Raw genomic sequence first — 24,548 nt, 5'->3', positions numbered from 1 at the left:
TACATACAAAAATTCTAGGTTAAGTGAGCTCTTGAGTGCTAGCCCAGGAACCATATAACCAGGGAAATATAATTTCTATGAGAAAATATAGCCTGCAATCTATAGATTAACTTGTGGAAGGCAGCTATGCTCACCACTATCCCACCAACACGGACTACAGATTAAGTTTTCGAATATGACCCACTTGGAGAAGAGGCCTGAGAAATACTCTTTATTAACTTTTCACTTTGAAATAATTTTAGACTTACAGAAAAGTTTCATTTGCCCTTCACGCAGCTTCTCCTAATGACAACATTTTACATAATCACAGTATAACTGTCAGAATCAGAAAATGAACATTGATATAATACTGTTGAGTAATCTGCAGACCTTATTTGAATTTCACCAGTTTTCCCACTCATGTTTGATTTCTGTTCCAGGATTTAATTCAAGATCTTACTGCATATAATGTCATTAGTCTCTAATCGGTGTTAATTCCTCAGTCTTTCTTTGTCTTTCATGATCTTGACACTTTTGAAGAGTTCTGGTCAGTTTGTTTTATAGACTGTCCTTCAATTTGGATTTGTCTGATCTTTTCTCATGATTACACTGGCATTATGCATTTCACAAGAATACCGCAGAAGTGATGTTTTCCTTTGTTTCAGTGCAACATATCAGGGGTATACGATTTTTATGTCTTATTATTGGTGATATTAACTTTGATCATTTGGATAAGGTCATGTCTGCTACATTTTTCTACCATAAATTTATTATTTTCCCCTTTGTAATTAATAAATGTCTTGTGGGAAGATACTTGGAGGCTATGCAAATGTACTATTTATATTTTCTCCCACTAATTTTAGATTTCATCAATGGTTCTTGCCTGCAATAAGTACTACTCTAGTATTTATCTAATGATGATTTTTCTGTTTTCCTTATTTTCTATATATTCATTAACTGGAATTCTACTGTAAGGAAGAGCTGCTCCTTCACTCTCATTTATTTATTTATTCAATTATATATCTGTGTTAGTATAGACTTATAGGTATTTAATTTATTCTTTGAGCTACAATCCAATAGTATACTTATTTATTTTTTGTTCAAGTTGTTCCAGCTTTGGCAATTGGGTGCTCCTTCAGGTGGGCTTCTGTATCTTTTCAACATGTCTTCATAATTTTTTGAACACTTACTTTCTGGAACCAGATGTTCCATTTCAACTTGCATTTTCCCTTCCTAGCCTTGGAGTAAACTATTTCCCCGAAAAGCCCTGGTTCCTTTTATTGGAAAATGGTGTTAAGAAACCAAGATATGGGTGCTAGTTGTGTTCACTGCTACTGAGTTATCATTGCTTCCAGGTCCTCTCAGTGGACACAGCTAGGAAACATGCATATGTATACTAACCCACTTACACACATCTGTATTTCTCTATTTCTCTATTTATCTACCTGTATCCTCACACATAGTAATGTCAGAATTGCTAACACATGCCCCTGTTTCCAGAAGAAACAAATGTACTAACCATAGTACGATGTTTGTGTGTGGTTCTCTTTGCCTTTAGCCTTACACTATACAGGCAAAATACTATTTTCCAAAATTGCTTAGGTTGCTCTTTTCTTTCCTATCTCCTCAGTGTAGTTATGTTATTCATTTGTAATGCATTTAAGTTCATGTTTCACTGTCTGTATTCCATTTTGGGTTCTTCACATCCCAATTTTATTTATTTATTTATTAGATAGGTGAAACATTCCAGTGTTTCTAAGAGTCAGAGATTTTTAACAAGGTTTTTTTTTTTCTTTTTTTTTTGCGGTACGCGGGCCTCCCACTGTTGTGGCCTCTCCCATTGCTGAGCACAGGCTCCGGACGCGCAGGCTCAGCGGCCATGGCTCACAGGCCCAGCCACTCCGCGGCATGTGGGATCTTCCCGGACTGGGGCATGAACCCATGTCCCCTGCATCGGCAGGCGGACTCTCAACCATTGTGCCACCAGGGAAGCCCTAAGAGTCAGAGATTTTTAAAAAGGTCCCACTCAGAGAAGTGTCACTTCCTCCTCATCCCTAAAACTCCCTCTCTTATTTCCCCATTTTATACTCCAGTCCCACTTCATTTCCTACAGGTAACCAATATCATTAGTTTTTTATTTATCTTTCTTATAATCTTTTGCAAAATTTAGTAGTTATCTGTATATTTGCTTAAATTTCTTTATTTCTTACATAAAGGATTGCATGCTCTAGGTATTATTTTGCACTTTACATTTTTCACTTAATAATATATCCTGGAAACAATCTCATATCAGTTCATAGAGATCTTCCTAATTCTTTTTTACTGATGCATTATACTCCATTTGTGAATGTATCATAATTTATTTTACTACTTTCCTATGTATGGTTATTTAGTTCATTCCCAATATTATGTGATTACAAACAATGCTGAAATAAATAACCAATGGTTGTGTATTTTCATACTGCTGGAGGTGTATTTTACAGTACATTTCTAGAAGTGGGATTGCTGGGTCAAAAGAATGCAAGTGGGGCTTCCCTGGTGGCGCAGTGGTTGAGAGTCTGCCTGCTGATGCAGGGGCCACGGGTTCGTGCCCCTGTCCGGGAAGATCCCACATGCCACGGAGCGGCTGGGCCCGTGAGCCGTGGCCGCTGAGCCTGCGAGTCCGGAGCCTGTGCTCCGCAATGGGAGAGGCCACAACAGTGGGAGGCCCACATACCGCAAAATAAAGCAAAAAAAAAAAGAGTGCAAGTGTATTTTTTTAGGTATTGCCAAATTCTCCTCCAGGAGGGCTGTACTAGTTTGCATTCGAATCAGCAATGTGTTGTCATACTTTAAAATTTTCACCAACGTGATAGGTGAGAAATGGTATCTCAGTATTGTTTTAATTTGAATTTCTTAGAAATACTTTTAATGCAGATGGACAAAGGAAGTTGAAGGGAAGCTCAGATGGGCAGGCAAGACCTTCACAAAGAGATAAAATGGAACTTAGGAGTGTCCTGACAAGACTAAAAGTCACCTAAGGAGCCTAGGAAAAGATGACGTTTCTGAAGCATTGGAGAAAGTGAAAAGCATTAATGCGAAGACTGAGGTGACCCACTGCAGATATAAAGGGAAACAGAACATTACCTGTTGTACACCAAGCGTAAGCTAGGTTTAAAAAGACTGACTTGTTTTTACATGCAAGAGAAAAGGTTAATAAAAATTATGCTTAAAACAGACTCAAAATGCTAGAAAAATCTCAGTCTTAAGAAAAACTGTGATCTGAATACCAGCAACAGGAGATGTAAAAGCCACGTAGCCCATCAAGAATTAGAAGAGGCTGAATACCCATGGTCCAAGTAGCAGAAGCAGGGTCTGGTGACCCATCTAGGCCACCAAATCCCTGGTAGGGACTCTGATACCGCTTAAAGCACCAAGAATGAAGAAGAGCCTATGAAATTTTTAAGAATAGGAAAAAAGAATGGTCTTAGAAATGACCAGTGATCTTAAGAATGACCAAACCATCAAAGTGAGATTTTTATATGTGGAAAAAAATAACAGAACACCCAAAGAAATCTGTTAGTAAGCATAGAAAAAAATCATATTGCAAAATGAATATAACATGACCCATGACAAACAGGTCTCCAGAATGAGGCTGAACAACAACAGCCCTGGTCAGTAGTGAGGAATCGGTCATCTTAACTTCAGTAAAGTTTCCAATTCTACTTCATACGCCAAAATTTAGACCAGAGATTAAGGAGGGTGTTTTTTTTTTAAACCTAAGAAGTATTTAGAATTAATTTACATTAAGGTACAAATAATAAGTACATGGATAAAATGCAGTCAAAAGTATGAATTCACAGGAAGCTTAAGAGTTGGACTCCGGGAAGTTATCACCGATAAACACAGGTGAGTAGGAGAAAGAAGGAAGATAATTAGGCAAATATATTGTGTTTCTATTATGCTCTAGGCACCACTTAGCCCCTGGAGATATAATGGTAAACAATGGGGAAGTCCCTGCCCTTAGGTTGTCTGGGTAGAGTAGTCATAGTGTAATAAAATTTTTATAGTAATAAATTAAAAAAAAAAAGTATGGTTGGTTAGAGATGGGGACAAGCCCCACAGAGGAGGTGACCCTTGAATTAGAAAGTCTCTTGGGGGAAAGGGTAGGTGTGTGTATTGGAAGATAGTCCAGGCAGAAGGACTAGTACGTGCAAAGGGACAGAGGTACGGTGTATTCATAACAAGCGGTATTTTAAAAGTCACATTGGAATCCAGCAGTGTGAGGCATTTAATATCTCCCTGAAATCAGCATATTTGCAAATAACACAAATAGGGACAGGGAATGAGAATGGCATTTGGAATGATAGGATTAGACTTCAAAAATGACCTTGAAACATCAGAGAGATGAACTGAAACTCACTGCTCCCTTTTCTTGTGCAAGAAAAGTAGTGAGCATAAATACAAAATGCGGAATGGCAGAAAAGGTTAGGACTCCTCCTACAGAGGAGTCCCACTGAACTGTAAGTGGGAGAGTAACCAGCGAGGCAGGGCAGTTCATTTTACAAGAGAGGTTAGGCACTGAAAAACAAACAGTGAGAATAAAGCCAGAGAGAGCCCCTTGGGTTCTAGCATTGGTCCTGCCATGTAATAAACTTCGGACTCTAAGGAAGTCTGTTCAGGTGAACCTCAGTATCCACATCTGTCAAACAAAGGGACAGAACTACCTCTAGAATCCCTTTCTGTTTCATGGTTCTTAAGCCAGTGATATCTGGGAAGGTCAAAGAGCGTTCTGAGCGTCACGAGGTGACCTAAGCTGGAAGTCCTAAGGCAGGGATGGATGGACCTGGAGTCCTGTACGGAACCTGAACTGAAGGCTGGGAGGTGATTTCAAAACTGCCTTCCAGCACCCAAGTGATAGATAATTATAAGGAACAAAATCAGCTGATCTCTATTTCTGGAAAGATGAGAACAAGAAGAGAGAGAACAAAAGAAAATGGAATCAAATTGTAGTGAAGACTGTTGAATAACAGAGTGAATTAGTCCCGGAAGTTATGCGTATGTCTTTCGGGAAAGTCTTCAGAAACAGTCTGTCTGTCCGAGATGATTCTGGACAGGGTCACCAGCTGTGGCTGCAAGCAGTTGGATGAGCCAGATGTCATTTCAGTGCCCTTCCTATCTCTGTGATTCTGCAGTGGTGTAATAATATCCATCAATACAGTAATACCAGAGTACCCTATTTATACATTTTGTGTATCTATTAATATGGACAACAGTTCCTTTCTATTTTACTGGTGGAGTTTTGAATACAAATGTGACTTGGCCTCTCGCCATTGCAGCTCTACCGTCAGAGCTAATTGCCTCACAGAAAACTTAAGGAGTCATTTTTCATTATGATGGAAGCAGATGGCATAGTCATGTTATTGATTTGATGATCCTTGCCTGGCTCGCTGAATAAATGGAACTCAGTGTATGGTCACTGCATCCAGACTTCTAGGGCCTTCAAGGTTCAGTTCAAATTATGTCAGACAGCAGGTTCATGGGGCAGAAATCCATTTATTCCTCCAAGGCTTCTAAATGACGATCCCAAGGACCATGCAGACTCTTCAAACCACCTCCTGGGAGTCCTGTGGACCCATTTAGCCTCCCAGCTCGTCAGGAGCTCTTAAGTTCTGCCAGCGCTTTACCTGAACTTGCTGCCCATCAATTGGGGAGGCTGGCCCAACTTAGATGGGTTATGCTAATTTGCAAATAATTAGGTGTGAATGAAAGGAGGTAAGTCACTCACTTTTCAGAAGGCCGTTAACTCTTTCCCTGAAAGCCCTTAAGCCTTCTGGTCTTAAGGAGTTAATGTAATTATAATCAACGTTTACCTTTTTATAGAATTCAACATTACTACTACTGGTGCTTGTTCCTCCACTGGACCTTTCATTAAGAATAAAGGCATATCAAAGCTCAAAGGCCTTTGGTAGATATGGCAGCATTTTACAGGAAAAGTAGGATCTGAGACTAAATCAGCTAACGGTGTAACATAGAATTTTTATGAAAACTTGAGTGTACTCCCACCGGATTTGCTAAGGGACTACTGGCCCTTTGAACTGGTCCCCAGAAAAATGTTTATGTGAGAAGAAGGAACTCCCAGGGCCCTTGACCCACATTTTCTTAGCATTTTGTCAGTTTGCTGATAAGGAGACATATTTTCTCAAGTTACTTAATTTCCCTTTTTGGATCTAGGGAGTTCCTTTCTGTTTGCCATTTCTGCCCTGGTGGCAGAACATATGCGGTACTGCCTTCTGGTAAGAAGTGGATTGTTATTAATTTTTTCTGGTTATATTTTGCAACCTGGCATAAACAAACATGAGGGAGGGGTAAAGTCCGTTCCTGCATGAGGGATCCAGAGACCCTGGCTGTGGTCCCTGCTCAGTGTTGACCTGAGACAAGTCTCTCCCCATCTCTGGCTCTTCAGGTTTCCTCTGCAAAATGTGGGATAGAACTAAGTGATTTCTAAGGCCATTTCTAAAGCTCCAAAAATTCTAAAATTCTCTGACACTCAGGATCACCCGCCTATCCTTGCTAAATGCAGGAGGTAGCCTTCTGCTAAATTCCCCTAAACCCATGTTATGCAGGACTACTTAATTCATGACCAGTTAAAAGTAAAATGTTTTACTAATTGGCAGTTTTATATATAGACGATGGTGTTACCTATCAAAAGAAATACGGGGGCGGGGGTGATTTAGCCTTTAAATTTTATTCATACCCACAAAATTCTTATTTTGTGGTTTTGTGGCTTCAAGGGCAGCTTGCTTATTCCAAACAAATCTTGATTTTTCCCCTTTCGCTTCGTAAGTTGGTGTGTTGAGTTGCTTACTTTTTGCTATTTTTCTCTTTGACCACAGTAATTATTTACCAGTCAATTCTAGAAATACCTGAAAGGGGTGGCACGTGGGGAGAAGAAGAAGAAAAGAAAAATGTGTTGGCCATGCTTTCAGTGCTGGTGGTCTCATTTTTCATGTCCATAAATTCTGACTTTTTATGTGAGTTTGTTTCTAATTGCTCTATCTTGAAAGTATTTGAGTGGGTTAACTTTTAGGGTATTTCACTCACTTCTGCAGCATGTGCTATTAGCCATGTTCACTATTCTTCAAGTTTGTTGTCTTTATTTTCTTCTTTGTTTCATTTACACATTCATCAATTTCTCTCAATTGACAATAGCACAGAGATAAACTTTAACATCTCAAATGAGAGAACGATGGCCATGCTACTTCACAGTGACACTGTCAGTAAAAGAAAAAGCTTGTGAGTCTGTGCTATCCAAAAAGCACACGGCTAACCAAAAAATCCACCCCTGCATCCCCAGAAAAAGATACGGAAAGAGCACCATGGTGTGAAATTTTCTGGTTTTACATTTTGGCTCCATCACTTATTTACTATGTAGGCAAGTAAGCTCCATGAATTAATTTTCCTCATCTGTGAAATAAAAGTGATAATACATACCTCATAGGGAAGTGATAATTCAAAGAATAGTAACGAGCATAGAATAGACTGTGTTAATGGTAACAGCTACAAGAGCAATTGATACTTTTTATTTGCCAGGTGTGTCTTGTGAGGTTATCTGTCCTGTGTATAAGTAATATGTGGACATTTATTCCACAAGGTTCAATATTATTTTTTGATCATAAAGGGTGGAACTGAGCTGTGCTTTTTCAAATTTAAATAAAATCGTTTTGTAAAAATTATTATCCAAGAAAACGAAGTCCAAATTATAAAAATAGAATAACTTTATGATGGGTTTAGTATATATTACATTGGAAACATAATTTGCTTTATTATTTTGTCTCATCTTTCACTAATATCCTGATTTTCATTGAACCTTAAATCTGAGCAGGTAAGTTTTATAGATATTTTTTATCAAAGGTTCAGTGTTGGGCTTGATTTTAGTCCTTAAGAAATGCAGCTTGACTCCCACATGAATCACGAAAACATAAAATCCATTCTATCAAAGAGTATGGGCCTGAAGCGAAATTTTACCTAGTAAAGTTCATATTTGTGTAGTATATATCTACATATTTCCTACATATTTGTTTGGTGAAGAAGTTCTACCATTTAAGGATAATTAACTTTATTCATTAATTAAATACTTAGCAAGCAACTACTAAGTACCAAGAACTTGTTAGCTACTAGGGATTCAGAGATAAACTAAGATATAACCACTGCCCTCAGGGAGCTTGCTACCTGGGAAGAAAGTTAAGAAAAGTACACAGTGACTTTGATATATGTTAGAAAGCAGTAAAGAAGTGACCCAGCAAATTCTATAGGATTTCAAGGAGAACGAGGTCACATTTGTATGGAGGAAACTGAAAAGGCTTCATGGAAGAAGAAGTGGCATTTGAACTGGGCTTTGAGCACAGGCAGCTGAGAGGGAGAGGTCATTTCAGGAACAGGGAACAATAGTGAATGTGACAAGAACACATATAATATACACTCATGGAATCACAGGGAGAGATACACACGCGGAGTTACAGGCCTAACGGCAATCATAAAGACATTCTACCCAGTCATCTTCCTTACCTCACAGACGAGGAAACTGAGGGTTCAAGAGGTTAAAATAATTGCACAAGGGCCCCAAACTAGCCAGAGGTGCTGTGCAGGTGGGCGCTGGCAAGGACTCTGTGCCTGCTAAACCTGAAAGAAGGTTGGAGAGAGGTCAAGGAGGACCTTACAGCCCAGAGTAAATGTCTGGATTTATTTCATCAGGCAATGAAAAGTCAGCAAAGGTCTGTGAGGAAAGGAGCGGTATGATTCGAACTGTGCTTTCCTTTGGCAGAAGTCCAGGTGAGAGGCAACCAGGGCCTGAGCCAAAAATGGAGGGAGTAAGAAGGGCAGAAAGAAGTCTGTTCTATCTGCTTCAGGGCTAAAATCTAAAGAGCTTCGTGGTTACTTGGAGGTCAAAGAGGAGAAAGAGAGAAGAAAAAAAGCTAACTCCAAAGTTTCAAACTTGAGTCACTCTGAAATGGACTTTACAAAAACAGTAAAGTCAGGGTAGAAGAGCTAGTCTGGGGAGTAGGGACGGTAACAGGAGAGAGGGGGAAGGAAGAGTGGCTTTATACTGAAACACTATCAAATCCAGTGTTGGCTGGAGACCCGTGCAGTTGGGAGTTATCATCTGAAAAGCCCCCTAAATGAGCAAAGAGAGCATCAGCCTAAAGGGAGAGAGTGGACAGGATGAGAAGTTGGTTAAGGACTAATCCTCAGGGAATGCCTATCGGAACTCAGAGGGCAGAAGAAGCAGGTAACGAACAGAGGGGAGGTGCTCTACATGCATTATCTCTAAGTAAATTCTAAGAAGGCACCTGTGATAGACTGAGGTAAAGAACACCAGAGGGAGTTTCCAAACGTTGGAGAGGCATGATGGGGAATATTCAACAAACACTACAGAGACGTGAGGACAAGTGAGAACTGAGGAAAGGGCATTTTAATGACTACGTTTGCCATTTTGTTACTACTATGGAAAGATATTAAAGCTTAGCAATTGTACATCAGTGTTATTTCACCTCTCTCTCATAACACTGTCTACTCTTTATTCATAAAACACATTTTATAATTATGGGTTTATTTGCAGGATTATTTGTCCATGTTTATCTCCATGTAGGCTCTAAAATCTATGGGGGCAGGAATTCTGTTTTGTTCACCACCATATATCCAGTGCCTGACATGTAGCAGATACTTTTAAATATTTCTTGAATGAATAAAGGTAACAAATGAAGATTCATAATAACTATATTTTGGATAGAAGATAAAATTAGTTCCTACTATTGATTTTGTTTACTTTTAATATCAGGGTTGTTTTTTTTTATTTGACACAAAGTCGTATTATTAACAATAATCTCAGACATTTGTTCTTATCTCTGTCACTTCCTGGGCTCTCTTTCCTAATTTTGTAGCTTGTTTTGCCATGAGTGCCCACTCTTTCTTTCTTTTTATGAAGACCCATATGTTGGATGTAAACAATATTTGAATTTGCGCTTAAAAGGTCACTAACATGACATATTTTTATAATGAAGTTTTGATACAATTCAGTAGTTCTATTTCTTATTCCAGCCACCTCAAAAAAAGAGAGTGCTAAGATTAGATCAACAGGTGTGTTTCTACAAGTGTGAAGGTATTGTGGCAGAGTTATGGAAAGAAAACAGAGTCCTAAGGGACAGGAAACTCCAGAAGGTTCTGAAAGATGCAAATTAGCTTTAAAAAACTGGCTTCAGAGGCATGAGTACTGCACTGAGAGCCAGCAGACCTGGAGTCTGCTCCCAATTCATCTCTGAGATTGTAGAGACCCTCTACCTCTCATTGGTGCTATGAGATTTCTTTTACTTATTTCTAAAGTGGGGCAATGTGAACGATCTACATCTTCTAAACATGCTGAGAAGATTGAGAACTAACCTTTATTAATAAAATTATTAAGAATTTTTTTAAAATTTAAGGATCCGGGACTTCCTGGTGGTGCAGTGGTTAAGAATCCTCCTGCCAATGCAGGGGACATGTATTCGAGCCCTGGTCCTGGAAGATTCCACATGCTGCGGAGCAACTAAGCCCGTGCGCCACAACTACTGAGCCTGCGCTCTACAGCCCGCAAGCCACAATTACCGAGCCCGTGTGCCACAACTACTGAAGCCCGCGCACCTAGAGCCTGTGCTCTGCAACAAGAAAAGCCACCCTGAAATGCAACAAAGAGTAGCCCCCACTCGCCCCAACTAGAGAAAGCCCGTACACAGCAATGAAGACCCAAAGCAGCCAATAAATAAATAAATAAAATAAATTAATTTAAAAGAAGAAATGGACTAAAATTATTTAAAAAAATTAAGGATTGGTGCTAATTATTTTTATTCACTAACAAGCAATATACATAGGAATACAGCTTCTTAACTGGTCCTGAGCAGCTGGAAAGATAAGGTACTACTTAGAAACAAGTTATTTGCTCTTCCTACCCCAAACTGGTATGACTTAGCATAATCTATAGTAGAACTGTACAACAGGAGTAGAGTGAAATCCATCTTAGGATTTCCTAGCCCAATCCAGTCATTTTATACATGAGAAACTACGACCCAGAGATGAAAAGACTTGGTGACAGTTAGCTCGTGGCAGAGCTGGATCTACATCTTGGGACTTGGGACTCCAAGTCCATAACCCACACATACAAGCCGAAGTTCTTTTCCTATAACCAGATGCCCCAAGTTGCTATTACACAACGGAGTCATACTTTCATTAGCAGATGTGTCATGGCACGTGCACCTTTGCATTTTACCAAATTTCTGGAGTTAAATCACTAGGAAAGGTAAATATATCCTTCTTGCCCCCTTAAGTCCAATGCTTAGCAGAACACTCCAGGTCCTTCCTCTTTGATCTGAATGTAAAGCTTTTTCTGGAATATGGGCTATCCCGAGTACCCCTGTATCTTTATCCAGAGAAGCACAGCGATGAGGGAGAGTCTCACAGCCTGAGGATCTAGATGGCCCTGAATTTGAATTCTGGTTCACTCACTCACTGGCTGTATTGGTCCTCGGACAAGTCATTTAATCTCTCTTGAGTTTCCAGATTTTTTTTTTAATCTGTAAAAGTGGGATAATTATAGCTACTTTTCAGGTTCCTTAAGAGGGTTAAAAGCATTAGTGCATGTAAAGAACCTGCTTCAGTGCTCAGAATTACTAGTTCTTGTTTTCCTCTTTTCATCTGACTAAACCAAAGTTCTCTTTTTGTCATTATTATTACCCATGACACTGTGGGTAGACTATCGTTTTTAAACATCGTACAATATTTCTAGATTTTTCAAAATAATCTGGTCATCCTGCCAAAACTTCTAAACCTAAAGAAAAAAGTTTCAAAATCTTAGACTTTCCAGCAGTTTCTGTTTGTTTTGGTTTGGTTTTTTGCCAAACACAAGGCAAGATCAGGGCAAAGTTCTACATTTAGGTGAAGCACTTATCTCCCTTTTGGCAGTGGACATTTGGGCCTCCGGATTTTTAATCCAGTGAGAAAAGTTAATCCGCTTCGTATTCCTAAGAATCCATAAACTATGAAATCCATAATCCTTCATCACAAAGTGACACAATCATGATCATTTTCAATTTATGCTTTTGAAGAGCTCTATTTACTTTGTTCACATTTCATCTTAATGTGACTCTAAAATGCTTGGGGACCTTGCTGTCCAAGGTGATTGGAGACACGCAGCAGGGTTACTTGATATGCCCTGTTTTTACGAGGACATCAGTCTTCCAACCACTTTGAGGCAGAAGAGAAGTGGCTGTGTACATATATCAACAGCAGAAATCCCACTTTAGCCCAAGACAGTCTGGCATTGCTGGCAGTGGTTGCTCACAGAAAATACAGGAATGAAGCAGCAGGTTTACAGGGCTGGGGAGCAGGGAACCTAATTAGCCCAGCTCCAGGAGTGCCAAAAAGCCTATTTAATATTTTTTGCTTTTACTCTCCTAAGCTACCTAGAGGGAGAATTGCTCATAAACATCTAAATTCATTACATGGAAAAAAAAAAAAAAAGAAGAAGAAGAAGAAGGGAAAGATTACTGCATGGGGTAATCTAAAGGATGAATCTGCAGTTTCTCTTTCGACCTCTGCTAAGATGAGAGCCATGGAAGGGAACTTCACACATTTTAGACAGACATTAAAGGGCCATGTCTAATTATTACTTGCTAAATATTACTGAAATATATGCTGGTAGAAAGAGAATAAAGTCCAAAGACAATGCCATATTTTGAATTAAAAAAAACCCCACTACTTGCTACTTAAAAGAGATGGCCAGAACTAGCCCCTGCTTGTTTCCGAATCACTTATTTGTTAGTGCTGGCATTCAGGTTCTGAGAGAAAACCACCATGCTCATGGGATGCTTCCATCTTCTCTATACCCCCAAACTCATCCTTCTCTTAAATGCTTTTATTCATAGTAGTGAAGAGTGCATTATGAACAGCATCACTCGACATTTAGGAAGCTACATTTCAAAAAAGGGCCTGATAAAAAAAATTAGAAACTGTGCAAAGTATTGCAAGAGAACTTCTAATCTAATAATTAATGCTTATTCCTCATTGAATAGATACACTCACATTAGGAGACATAAATAGCCCAAGAGCCAAGAGAAGACTCTGGGCGCCCTGTCCTTCACACAGTGGGGATGGGGTCAGGGGTCTGTCCCTGAAGCTACTCCACTACCGCCTTCTTTTTTTATTTTTATTTTTTGCGGTACGCGGGCCTCTCACTGTTGTGGCCTCTCCCGCTGTGGAGCACAGGCTCCGGACGCGCAGGCTCAGCGGCCATGGCTCACGGGCCCAGCCGCTCCACGGCACGTGGGATCCTCCCGGACTGGGGCACGAACCCGTGTCCCCCGCATCGGCAGGCGGACTCTCTGAGCCACCAGGGAAGCCCAGTACCTCCTTCTTAACTTCCCTAACCTCTAACCCTGCACCACCGCTGGAGGAGGCTCTTCAGCACATAAGGCTCCTAGCTGTGCAATTTGAGAATCAATGAATGGATTCTAGTTCAATTGCTCATTTTATTGTTGTTCACTGAGTCTCATAGACAGAAGTGGTTGCTCAAGGTCATGTTTCCCAGGTCTCCTATCATTATCATAATCATCAAGAACATTTATGAACTGCTTTCTAAACACAGGGCACTGTGATAAGCATAGGCACACAGATGGACTTCCTGTAAAGATATGAGATAAGCCAAACTCTAGCAATGAGATAACCAATGTCAATATTTCCCTCCCGAGAACCAATATGGTTCCCAAACTATCACTGGAAGGCATTTCCTCTCAAATATTGGATGATACTATGTTAAGTTTTAATTGACTGGGTACACACCAAATATCTTGATGAAAAGTGAAAAAATAAGCCATTTCATTTGTATACTGGTGTCAGCATTTGCCTTGTTTAGGGAAAACATAGATGTGAGCATTAGAAAATTCCTCTCTATAGGCACTGCCTTTACTTTCCCCCAGTAAAGTCAAGAGTTTTCAAAAACTTTTATTGTTTCCCACATCTTACCATAAAGAATTTCAAACATACAGCAAAGTGGAAAGAATTTTAAAATGGACTCCAGTATTGCCATCACCTAGATTCTACCATTAACATTTGCTTTACTTGCTTTATGACATATCTGTCCTTCTACTCATCCTACTATCCATCCATCAATAACATTATGTCCTTGATGCATTTCAAAGTAGACTGCAGACAGAAGACAATGCTTTACTTTGAAGGAGTAGAATCAATGACTCTTCCTCTTCCTACTCCTATAAAGTTAGCTAGAGAAATTTTATTAGTTTTTTTTAAACAAAGAACAAACTCATCCTGAATTATTCACACAGATATTCAACATAGTTCGATCTACAGTCACCGCAAAAAGTGTTGTGAATGAACTCAAGGTTTTGCCTACTTGTGTGAACCCTGGGGACATTTTCAGTACTCCTCCAAATGTTTGGCTTTGTGAAGACATAGGCTGTAGATTATAGAGAAGTAAGCTCTCTGCTATAGATCATCAGGAAAAATTACCTGGAATGTTAGTAATAAGTATTTTTTTGTTGTTGCTTTTCTCTTTACTGTAATGTTTTTCCAATAATTCCTTGAGTATAGAAATACAGAGATTTATATACACCAAGTCTCTCATTTATAAAGTGAGTTTTATAATACCTATGGCACAGGCTTGTCGTAAGGATCAAATGTGAAAAATAGGAAAATACTTTGTGAAGAGTAAAACACTGTGCACGTCTAATTTACCATTACCATTAGTAATGGCAGTGCATCTGTAATAAAATACAGCTGAGGTAACGGTCCACACTGCTATTTGGCTTTTTCAAATCAGTCAAGAAGATTTCAAAGGTTAAAGGGACAGCGTATTGGCAGTTGCCTTCACTCTGCCCATCAGTACATCATCTTGTCAAGGATCTAGAAGAACCTTGGTGTATATCACACAGACTTGTTTTCATTAGTAAAGTGTTTGTATTGGAAATCATCCCAGCTTTGAAACAATACTTCCATTAGCTGGGCACAGTACCTACAATTATCCATCTTATCTGACCAGTGCCAAGCTATTCTATTTACTGCATCCCATTTACCTTGGTTGTTCTGAAAGGAGAAAAGTAAGGCATTGGCTCAACATATGAGAAGGTTTGTTTCACTGAATAAACATCTACAAATGAACTTTGGGTAGAAACTCCTGCAACAAGATATCATCCGGTACCATAAATGACAAGTCTAAAGGTGATGGAATTCCTCTGTCCCTGTATGGGAAAAATTCTGTTACATAAATATCTTAAAATTTATAAGGTATAAAGTAGTGTGGCTTCCATTTTTGTGTCTCGTTGGACACAAATCAAGAAAGTGAGGAGCAAGGTCAAAGCTAACTAGGGAACTAAGGAAAGAAAACTAAGCAGGGAGCTGAGTTTATCATCAACTACTGTTGAGAACCTGCCAGATCTCTGGCACATTATTTTATCCTTAAGGGGAACTGAAGAGAAAGATTTGAAATCACCCTGACCCTCAAAAAGCATCCGTTTCACCGAGAGTCCTTTAAAGAAAACAATCGGGAGAAAGAATAATCAGAAATTGTAAGCAGATGGAAGAGGATATGCACAAAGAGAGAAATAAGCATGGTTTGTGATTTAGTTACAAGTTATACTCAACACGGGGCATGTTTACAATGTGGACAACTGTCGAAGCAATGAGAAGATCTCTAAGAGGATACAGAGTTACCTCGAATTCAAAATATACTTTTTATGCAGGAAAAGGAGAATCAGAGGAAAAGGCTGGCTGTGCTCAAGTGAAGGAGAGGGTCCTTGGGTCCATGAACCACACCTGTCCGGTGCTGACAGCAAGAACTTATCTTCAATATTCCAGGATGGTTGCAGCAAGCTTTTATCCTCCGATGCCGCAAAACATTCCAAACATGTAAGTAAGTTCCCTAATTAGATTCCATATTTATGAAACAAGCTTCTAATCGTATTTCTAATTTGGCATCCCATATGACACACATACTGGGAGAAAAGAAGCTGCCCAAAAGGGTCACTTTGCCCTGCTAGTGAGATTACTCATTGCAATGACAACAAAAAATTGAAGTGTGTCCGTACGTACATACATGTGTTATGTTATACACAAATACACACATATATTCAACACGTATTTTTTAGGAGAAACACTTGCAAATCTGAATTTATAGCAAGGCAGATATCTAGATATTTGGGTAGAAGTTTGTATTCTAATAAAATGTTACCATGCTGTAAATCAGAACCTTGTAAATGTCTTTATTGTGCTATCTGGTAGTATTGTTTACTTCTTCTGTTCCATCTGCATGTTTTGCTTAACTGCTGATGGTGCCTCATTCATCTTACCTGACTGCCCTGGGGGAGGGGCACCTGATGATCCTCGTGGTAGACAGAGAAACACAGTCAGAACTGCCGCTCTGTTCCCAGCACATGGTTCAATGGCTATTGGTTTGGGTGCTCCCTGAAAAAGAAAACCCATTCTAAATTTGCACAGTTTACATGACACTGCTATATTACTTTTTTCCTACTATGCTTCAGGCAGCTAAAATGTTTATTCCTAGTAGTTGAAGGCACACCATTTCTCAGTTTTTAATAGTTCAGTTGAATATTTTATTGCAGTAATATGTAGTTTTTTGTAATGGTCGTTTACATTTAGAAGACATTTTTCTTGGGGCATTACATATTAGCACATATTTTTGCAATTTCTGAAAAGTACTCATTGCTTTGTTCTATTTTTATCTTGTTTTTTTTTTCCCTAATAGATTTTATTTTTTAAAGAAGTCTTAGGTTTACAGCAAAATTAAGAGGAAGCTACGGAGATTTTCCATAAACCCACTGCCCCCATGCATGCACAGCCTCCCCTATCATTAACATCCCCACCAGAGTAGCACTTGTGTACAAGCTGAGGAACCAACACTGACACATCTCTACCACCCGGAATACATAGTTTACATTAGAGTTCACTCCTGGTGTTGTACATTCTATGGGCTTGTCAAATGTATAATGACATGTATTTTTCATTACAGTATCATATAGAGTAGTTTTCCTGCCCTAAAAATCCTTTGTGTTCTGCCTATTCATCCCTCGTCCCACCCCCAACCCCTGGAAACCACTGATCTTTTGACTGTCCCCATAGTTTTGCTTTTCCCAGAATGTCGTATAGTTGAAATCATATAGTATTTAGCTTTTTCAGATTGAATTATTTCACTTAAAAATATGCATTTAATGTTCCTCCGTGTCTTTTTTTTAATTGGAGTATAATTGCTTTACGATGTTGTGTTAGTTTCTGCTGCACAATGAAGTGAATCAGCTCTATGTATCCATATATCCCTTCCCTCCCTCGGACCTCCCTCCCCCTTCCCCCATCCCACCCATCTAGGGCATCACAGAGCACGGAGCTGAGCTCCCTGTGCTATACAGCAGGTTCCCACTAGCCATCTATTTCACACATGGTAATGTGTTTATGTCAAACCTAATCTCCCAATTCACCCCACCCTCCCCTTCCTCCCATGTCCACAAGTCCGTTCTCTACGTCTGCGTTTCTATTCCTGCCCTGCAAATAGGTTCATCTGTACTATCTTTTTACTGTCCCTGTAGTTTTGCCTTTTCCAGAATGTCATATAGTTGAAATCATACTGTACTCAGCTTTTTCAGGTTGACTTATTTCACTTAAAAATATGCATTTAATGTTCCTCCATGTCTTTTCATTGTTTGATAGCTCATTCATTTTTAGTGCTCCATAACATTCCGTTGTCTGGATGTACCACAGTTTAGTTATCCATTCAGCTACTGAAGGACATCTTGACTGCTTCCAAATTTTGGCAATGATGAATAAAGCTGCTATAAACATTGCGTGGACATGAACTCTCGACTCCTTTGGGTGAATATTAAGGAGCATGATTGCTGCTGGATCCTATGGTACCATATGTCATTTTAACACGAAATCCTGGCACACTGTAGATGTGCAACAGGCCTACATTTGAACAAACGAATGCATTTTTTTTAAGGATTTCTTTTGATGTGGACCATTTTTAAAGCCTTTTTTGAATTTGTGACAATGAAACTGTTTTGGTGTTTTGGCCACGAGGTATGTGGGATATTAGCTCCCTGACCAGGGATCAAACCCACACGCCCTGCATTGGAAGGCGAAGTCTTAACCACTGAACCACCAGGGGAAGTCCCTGAATGCAATTTAGTATATTTGATATTTGATATGTCGTCTGTGAGCCACCAAGTTATGCAATTTCTGTTGCTTTTTCGCAACTGTTTCCTCTCACCAATGATAACAGTTTATCTAATCAAATTATCACAATCCAAAATAGTCCGTTGACATATCTTTAAAATTTTTTTTTCCAGTTTTATTGAGCTATAACTGACATACAGCAAGGCACACCTTTAATACCATTTCAGTGAAATACATATGTAATAATCACCCACCAATGCATTTGTATAAATAATATGACTTTAGAAATAAAGTAAATGAATATATGATAATGATTATAACGGTAATGCTAATATGTTATTAAATACTATGGATTAGGTATTCAAAATGCTTTACATATATTAACTTATTTAAATCTTACAACAACCCTGTAAGATGAGAACATGAAAGCAAGAAGTTAAAAGAACTTGCTCAAATTCACACAACTAGGAAGTAGCAGGGCTGGGATTTATACTCAGGCTGCTTCCTGAGTCCATGTTCTTAGCAACACAATGCAGTTTATCATATTGTGAATGTACAAAAAAATCATGCACCCACACACACAAACATAAACACACGTGCAAGCACATGTGTGTGAACATACACAATCCAGGCACACACATGTGAACAAAAACACACAGAGAATTAAGGTTTAAATACAAGGTCACCTTTGAAACGATAGGAACATCATTTGGCTGAGGAATGGTGGTTTTGGCTATTTCACTCAAAAAGTGCAGGCGAGACATGGTTGACTTAAAGTAACATCTATACATAAAGGCAAAATTAAATGGAAGAGAAAATACCACTACTTTAATTATTAGAACAAATGATTTGTTTAGTCTTTTTTTTTTTACTGATGTTTGAATTTTTCAGAAGGAATACAGACATACGTAGTCATCCACCTAGAATATTTTAGAATATTGCCATTTCCAGAAAGTTTAATGAGGCATTAAAGATAAAATATGTTCCCTTTCATGTAAAACTTAGACTGAAATTTCTGGTGACAACGGATTTATGTTGTTATAAAGGATTTCTCCTTTATAGCAGCATAAATCTCACGTTTTAAAATTATCCTCATACAGATACATTTTGGGAATTTTGAACATAAAGGTGAAAGTAGCCATGGTAGTAGAAGGGCATAAAAATCTTCCAAGAAAATGCTATAAGCAATGTTGCAATACTTGTATCAAGTTACAAGATCTATGGTTTTCCCCTTTAAAGCTTACATTTAATTTAACAGACTTATTTTTGAAAATGTTAAGCCAGAATCAGCATAAGTACATAGATATTCTCCAATGATGTAAATATTTAGAGAATAGGCTTGTCATATTCCAAGGCTAAAAGAAAAACACTATGAATGTTTTGAATCGTATTTCTAGGCTACTAAAATTTATCCTAATTTAATAAATGCAAAGTATATGTAAAGGTCAATTGGTTAAAATATACTAAAGGAAAATAAAATGAATTTAGGTTTAAATGATGGCGATATATTAGAAATACCCAAATCCCTTTTAATATACCTAAGAAATAATTTATCATTTCTACCATCAGGCAAGGTTTTCTTTGTTATTTTATTTGTAAGAGCTCAACGGCACTACTCAAAATATACAAAGCCACGTTAAAATACTTGATTATAAAACTCAGAAAAGAAGAATTTCATGATTACAACAAAACAACACAAACAAAACAAAACCACCAGTTGAGAAACAGTGGTTCTTGGTTTACGAGATTTAGAAAAACAAGACACAAAGTGAGAGTACATCTGTTGATGAATAGCTAACATTTATTAAGTGCTTACGATATGCCTCGTGCATATTGTGTGTTGACAGGTTACCTTTCCTGCTGCTTTTAACACTAGAAGAAAAGGTTGTAAACATCAAGTGCTGATGCCAAAAGCACCAATTGAAAGAAAAATTAGTAAAAAATAACTGTAAGTTTCAAGTAGAAAATGGTTTAATTATTTAATACTTTAAACTGAAGAGGGTCAGCAATGGATAGAGTATAGTAAGATATGTTGACCATGGGAAAGGAATTATGTTTGCATAAAAGCCACTTCTGTAATATCTTCTTTAATATAATTCTCTCACTCTTAATTCTACTGCTATTGCACAGAAAACATTCAAAAATTTCATTATATTGATAAGCTATATGAAACGAGATTATAATCCTATTCTGAAATCAAACTGGCTTACAACTTTGTCTATTTTTAGCTATAAAATTTTCATAAAAGGATATTAGCAAAAATATGAATTATTCATTATGATAAAAATATTAGTGACTAGCACAGCTCTTTGACACTTCTGGCAGGAATTCATATAATTTAAAAAATTATTTCCAAAGACTGTGGCAAATATCACTTTCAATAAAGTATTTTAAATAAAAAAGAAAAACACTTCATAGCACTTGAATTTTGCAAGAGAAAATAGCAAAACCCCCTGAATGATATTTCTGATACCTTGAGGTTTGTCAGTTGTTTAGCAATAAATACATAACCATGAATCAAAATCATTTCACAATGACATAACATGTTCACTGAACTGTGCAATTTATCATGTATTTTCCATGGCTGCCTTTGAAAGAGATAAGGCATGGGTTTGTTTGCCCACAGCACTCAGCAAATGTGATTTACTTCTAGGCATTTTCATATTTGTTGTACCGAAAGAAGCTGGCGTTAGACCGTGCCAGAAAGTATCACTGACAGTCATGTAATTAGCAGTCCTTGTTCATCAAGCACACGGAGCTTTTGCAAAAGACTCGTTTTGTTCACACTAGTGTTTTTCAACCTATTGTATTTATATCTTCAGGTTCTTGTTTTTTTGGAGCAACAATTCTATGTTAAACTCTTTTCATTTTTCAGCTATTAAAGACAAGCAAATTACCAGAGAAGCTCCTGGAATCATAAGGATTTTCAAGATTACAGTTCTTAAAACTCATAATAACATGTCCTAAAAAAGGGAGGCCACTATCTGAACCTGGGATCTAGCCTGGGAAACTGCTGCTATAAGAATCACTGGATGTGTTGAAGATACCAACAGGCAAAGCTGGCTACTTGCTCCTTCCTCCACTGGCCTTCTCAAAGAGTGAGTGAAGTAGTAGGTGGGTGACACTGGAAACTAACCCCAGCAGCTAAGGATTTAAGAGAATTATCTGATGTCCTTGGACTAGTCATTGCAATTTAAGTAGGGTTTTAGTTCAATGCTCTAGAACTCCAAAGATTAGAAGGATGTTATTTCCCTTCTCAAAAAACTTTCAAAACTATGGAAAAGAATCTGAAAAACAGTATATATATATACATACACACACATATATATAACTGAATCATTTTACTGTACACCTGAAACTTTTTAAATCAACTATACTTCATTAAAAAATAAAATGAAACAGAAAGCAAAACTTTCAGTACTGCCTCAGTAGGGCTTGCAAACTCAAATCTCTTCAAGGAACAGCTAACATTTCTTAAGTGCTTACAACATGCCTTATGCTACGCCAAATGCTTACATGGGTTTAATTCTACCACAAGAGGTAGGGGCTATTCCCATTTCATAATTTGTGAAACTGAAGCTCAGAGTTTAAATAACATAACTAAGGTTGCAGACCTAATAGGTGACCAAACCAGGATTTGGAAAACTATAGTCTATTTTCTGAGCTCGTATGACTAACCGTTATGCATACTGTCTATAATAGGTAAGAAGACTGCCTTAACTTGTAGAATAAGACAATAAAAAGCGGTCGGTACCACAGTGAGCTGAAAAGTACAAGATTTATTTAAAACATTAAATCTCAAAAATTTTGCTGCCAAAAAAACATGCCTATGTGTCAAAACGGGCTGAGAGCTGCCACTTTGTAAAATGGAGTCCAAGAGGTCATTTCAGGGTTGCCAGGCTCTTGTGTCTCCCCACTCATCAAACTTTATCTTTTATTCTGCACAAGCTCCACGTTTTAGTCAATGTTAAGTGCTCACTCTTTAACGTCTGTGCCCAGGGTTTCCAGAATCTGTTCCTTCCTTCATTCATAACATTCCTACTGTCCAGGAGATCCTTCCTATAGGCCTCTAACTTTCCTAAAATTATATATCCCTCAAAGCCAACTCACCCATGAAGCTTTCCCTGGTCTGAGGTATTTAGTCTCTCCCTCCTTAGTTCTTTAATTGTTACGGCCCTTTTCATTTTCCACCTTGAGTGACACTTGGGCAACTGCCCTATCTTCCCACTGGAACAAGCTCCTTGAGGGCAGGCCCAGTTTCTTATTCATGTCTATTGGCCCTGTACTTACTTCTTTCTCTTTGAAAAGCCTAAGCATGGCACCAGTGTTACCTTTTGGGGACTGATGTTTCCCAGTCTTTTACTACAGGTATTGATGTAATTGTTGTATTAGATGACAACATAGGAATCTATTAGATTCCTACTCTTCCAAGGCAGGTATCATATTGGATTCCTTTTTGCCTTACCTATAGCATCTAATGGAGTGCATTTTACACATGGTAAGTGAATGAGTAAATGAAAGAATAAATGCAATTGTCACATGGTGAGATAACTGGGAGGTATGACTCAGTTTCTACCCACTCATCAAACGTATGAGTGGGTAGAAACTGATATAAATTAAATTATGGATATTAAAGGGATAAAATAAAACACTGAAAAATAATATCAGCCAACATTTATTGAGTACTTACTAGGAACCAGGAGCTGTGCTAAGCACTTTATATGCATTATTGTGTTATTTTCTGTTTTATACAGATGAGGGAATTGAAATTCAGAGAGGTCAGATAATATTCTCTGGGTAACACAGCTCGTGAGTGGCAGATCCAGGATTGGAACCCAGGTCTGTTTGATTCTAGTATCTTTATTCTTAACCACTATACAATACTGCTAAAAAGTATAGCTTAAGAAGCCAAGGAGTCTCTCATTCTCTCAGCTTGACTATTAATAGGAGGAATATAAAAATTATATGCATATACTTGCCCCATTTCTGAGCAGGGTTCAGAACACTTGAGTTCTAGGACCAGTTCTGCCAGTATCTAGTTGTGTGATCCTGGGCATATTACTAAATCAGTTTTCCCAACTGGGAAATGAACAAGTAGGCTGGATGATTTTAGGATCTCTTCAACATTCTGTGACTATGATTTATGGACAACCTCCAGAATGTGTGACGTAACAATATCTAACACTTAGTCTAAGTACAGTGAAATTTGAAATTTCCAATCCTTAATAATTTTTTTCCTGTTCAAGTACTTTAAATGACACATCTAATTTTTAAAGCACATTATTATACCATATGATGAATATATCACATAATACTAAGTGGCCACCACTGCATGCCAAAAAAGCAATTAGAAAATTGAATCAAGGAATTGAGGATTAATGTGGATATGTTATACCTGTCAGCAGTAATAAGTGTTTTGACAAGGACAGAATAAAGTCTGACAGTATACACAAATACTAATCTGATATATGAGTGAAATGTTAAAAATGCAAACAACTGCACATTAATCACTCTAACATTTCCCTATTAGAACACTTTTAACACTATTCTTATCAGAATCCACTTATAATTAAAAATGAGTCTTTTTCAACAGCTTGCACAAGTTGGTATTTGAAGTTTAATGACTGTTTATATTGATATAAAATTTAGTTTTTAGTCACATTAGTAAAATAGAATTACTTTGCTGAACATTGAATTAAGTCAGCCTGACGATTTGGCTCACAGCTGATGAGCTGGGTTGATTCTATAGGATCAGCAAATACCAAGACCCCAGATCTCAGAAACAGATTCTCTGATTTCGTTGTTTAGATTTGGAAAGAAAACCAAAAGTGAAAATCATATTCTCTCCTTATTTACCATTTGTATGAAATGATAAAGGGAGAAACACATTAGCTAGCTTTACTCGCTAGGAGAATAATTCATATTAATAAAAGAAATTAAGCTGATGGACACTCTCAAAACCAGGGTTAAACTGCATTAGAAGAAAATTCAAAGAGAATAAAGTATTACATGTGGGAATAGGTAAAGGAATAAAACATAATATTCGCAGAATTAGTATGCTGCTCCTGCAGTTTCAAGGTATTTCTATCGTAAACTTAATTTTCATATTGTACCAAATATTTTTTCTTTGTTGAAATGTCTCTTTCATTCTCTGCTCAAAATCTCTCACTACACACATATGCACACACACGCGCACACACACTCACACACACACTCATATACACACATATTCAAGGTTTATATCTATAGTAAAATATATAGTTTAACTGAGTTTTGCTGTTATTTTAATTGTGTGGCATTGAGTTGGGGAGTGAAGAGGCTGGATTGTGATAGCAGTTATTTTGCCACCTATTTTTTCACAGGTA

The 24,548-nt window shown here is 37.9% G+C and overlaps 1 protein-coding gene across 1 annotated transcript in view; it reads right to left on the bottom strand.

Annotated features, from left to right (window-relative positions):
* ATRNL1 (attractin like 1) overlaps positions 1–24,548 on the bottom strand; it is a 678,243-nt gene that overhangs the window by 96,744 nt on the left and 556,951 nt on the right. Inside the window, exon 28 of the mRNA XM_027112688.1 lies at positions 16,347–16,461. Within this exon, the coding sequence (XP_026968489.1) occupies positions 16,347–16,461 (115 nt within the window). The remainder of the gene's footprint in view (positions 1–16,346; positions 16,462–24,548) is intronic.

This window comes from Aethalodelphis obliquidens, unplaced genomic scaffold, assembly GCF_003676395.1.
Source record: "Aethalodelphis obliquidens isolate GAN/ISIS:26980383/991018 unplaced genomic scaffold, ASM367639v1 scaffold11, whole genome shotgun sequence".
NCBI classification, from domain to species: domain Eukaryota; kingdom Metazoa; phylum Chordata; class Mammalia; order Artiodactyla; family Delphinidae; genus Aethalodelphis; species Aethalodelphis obliquidens.
The sequence above is the reverse complement of the archived record's forward strand: the minus strand, read 5'-3'. Positions and strand labels throughout refer to the sequence as shown.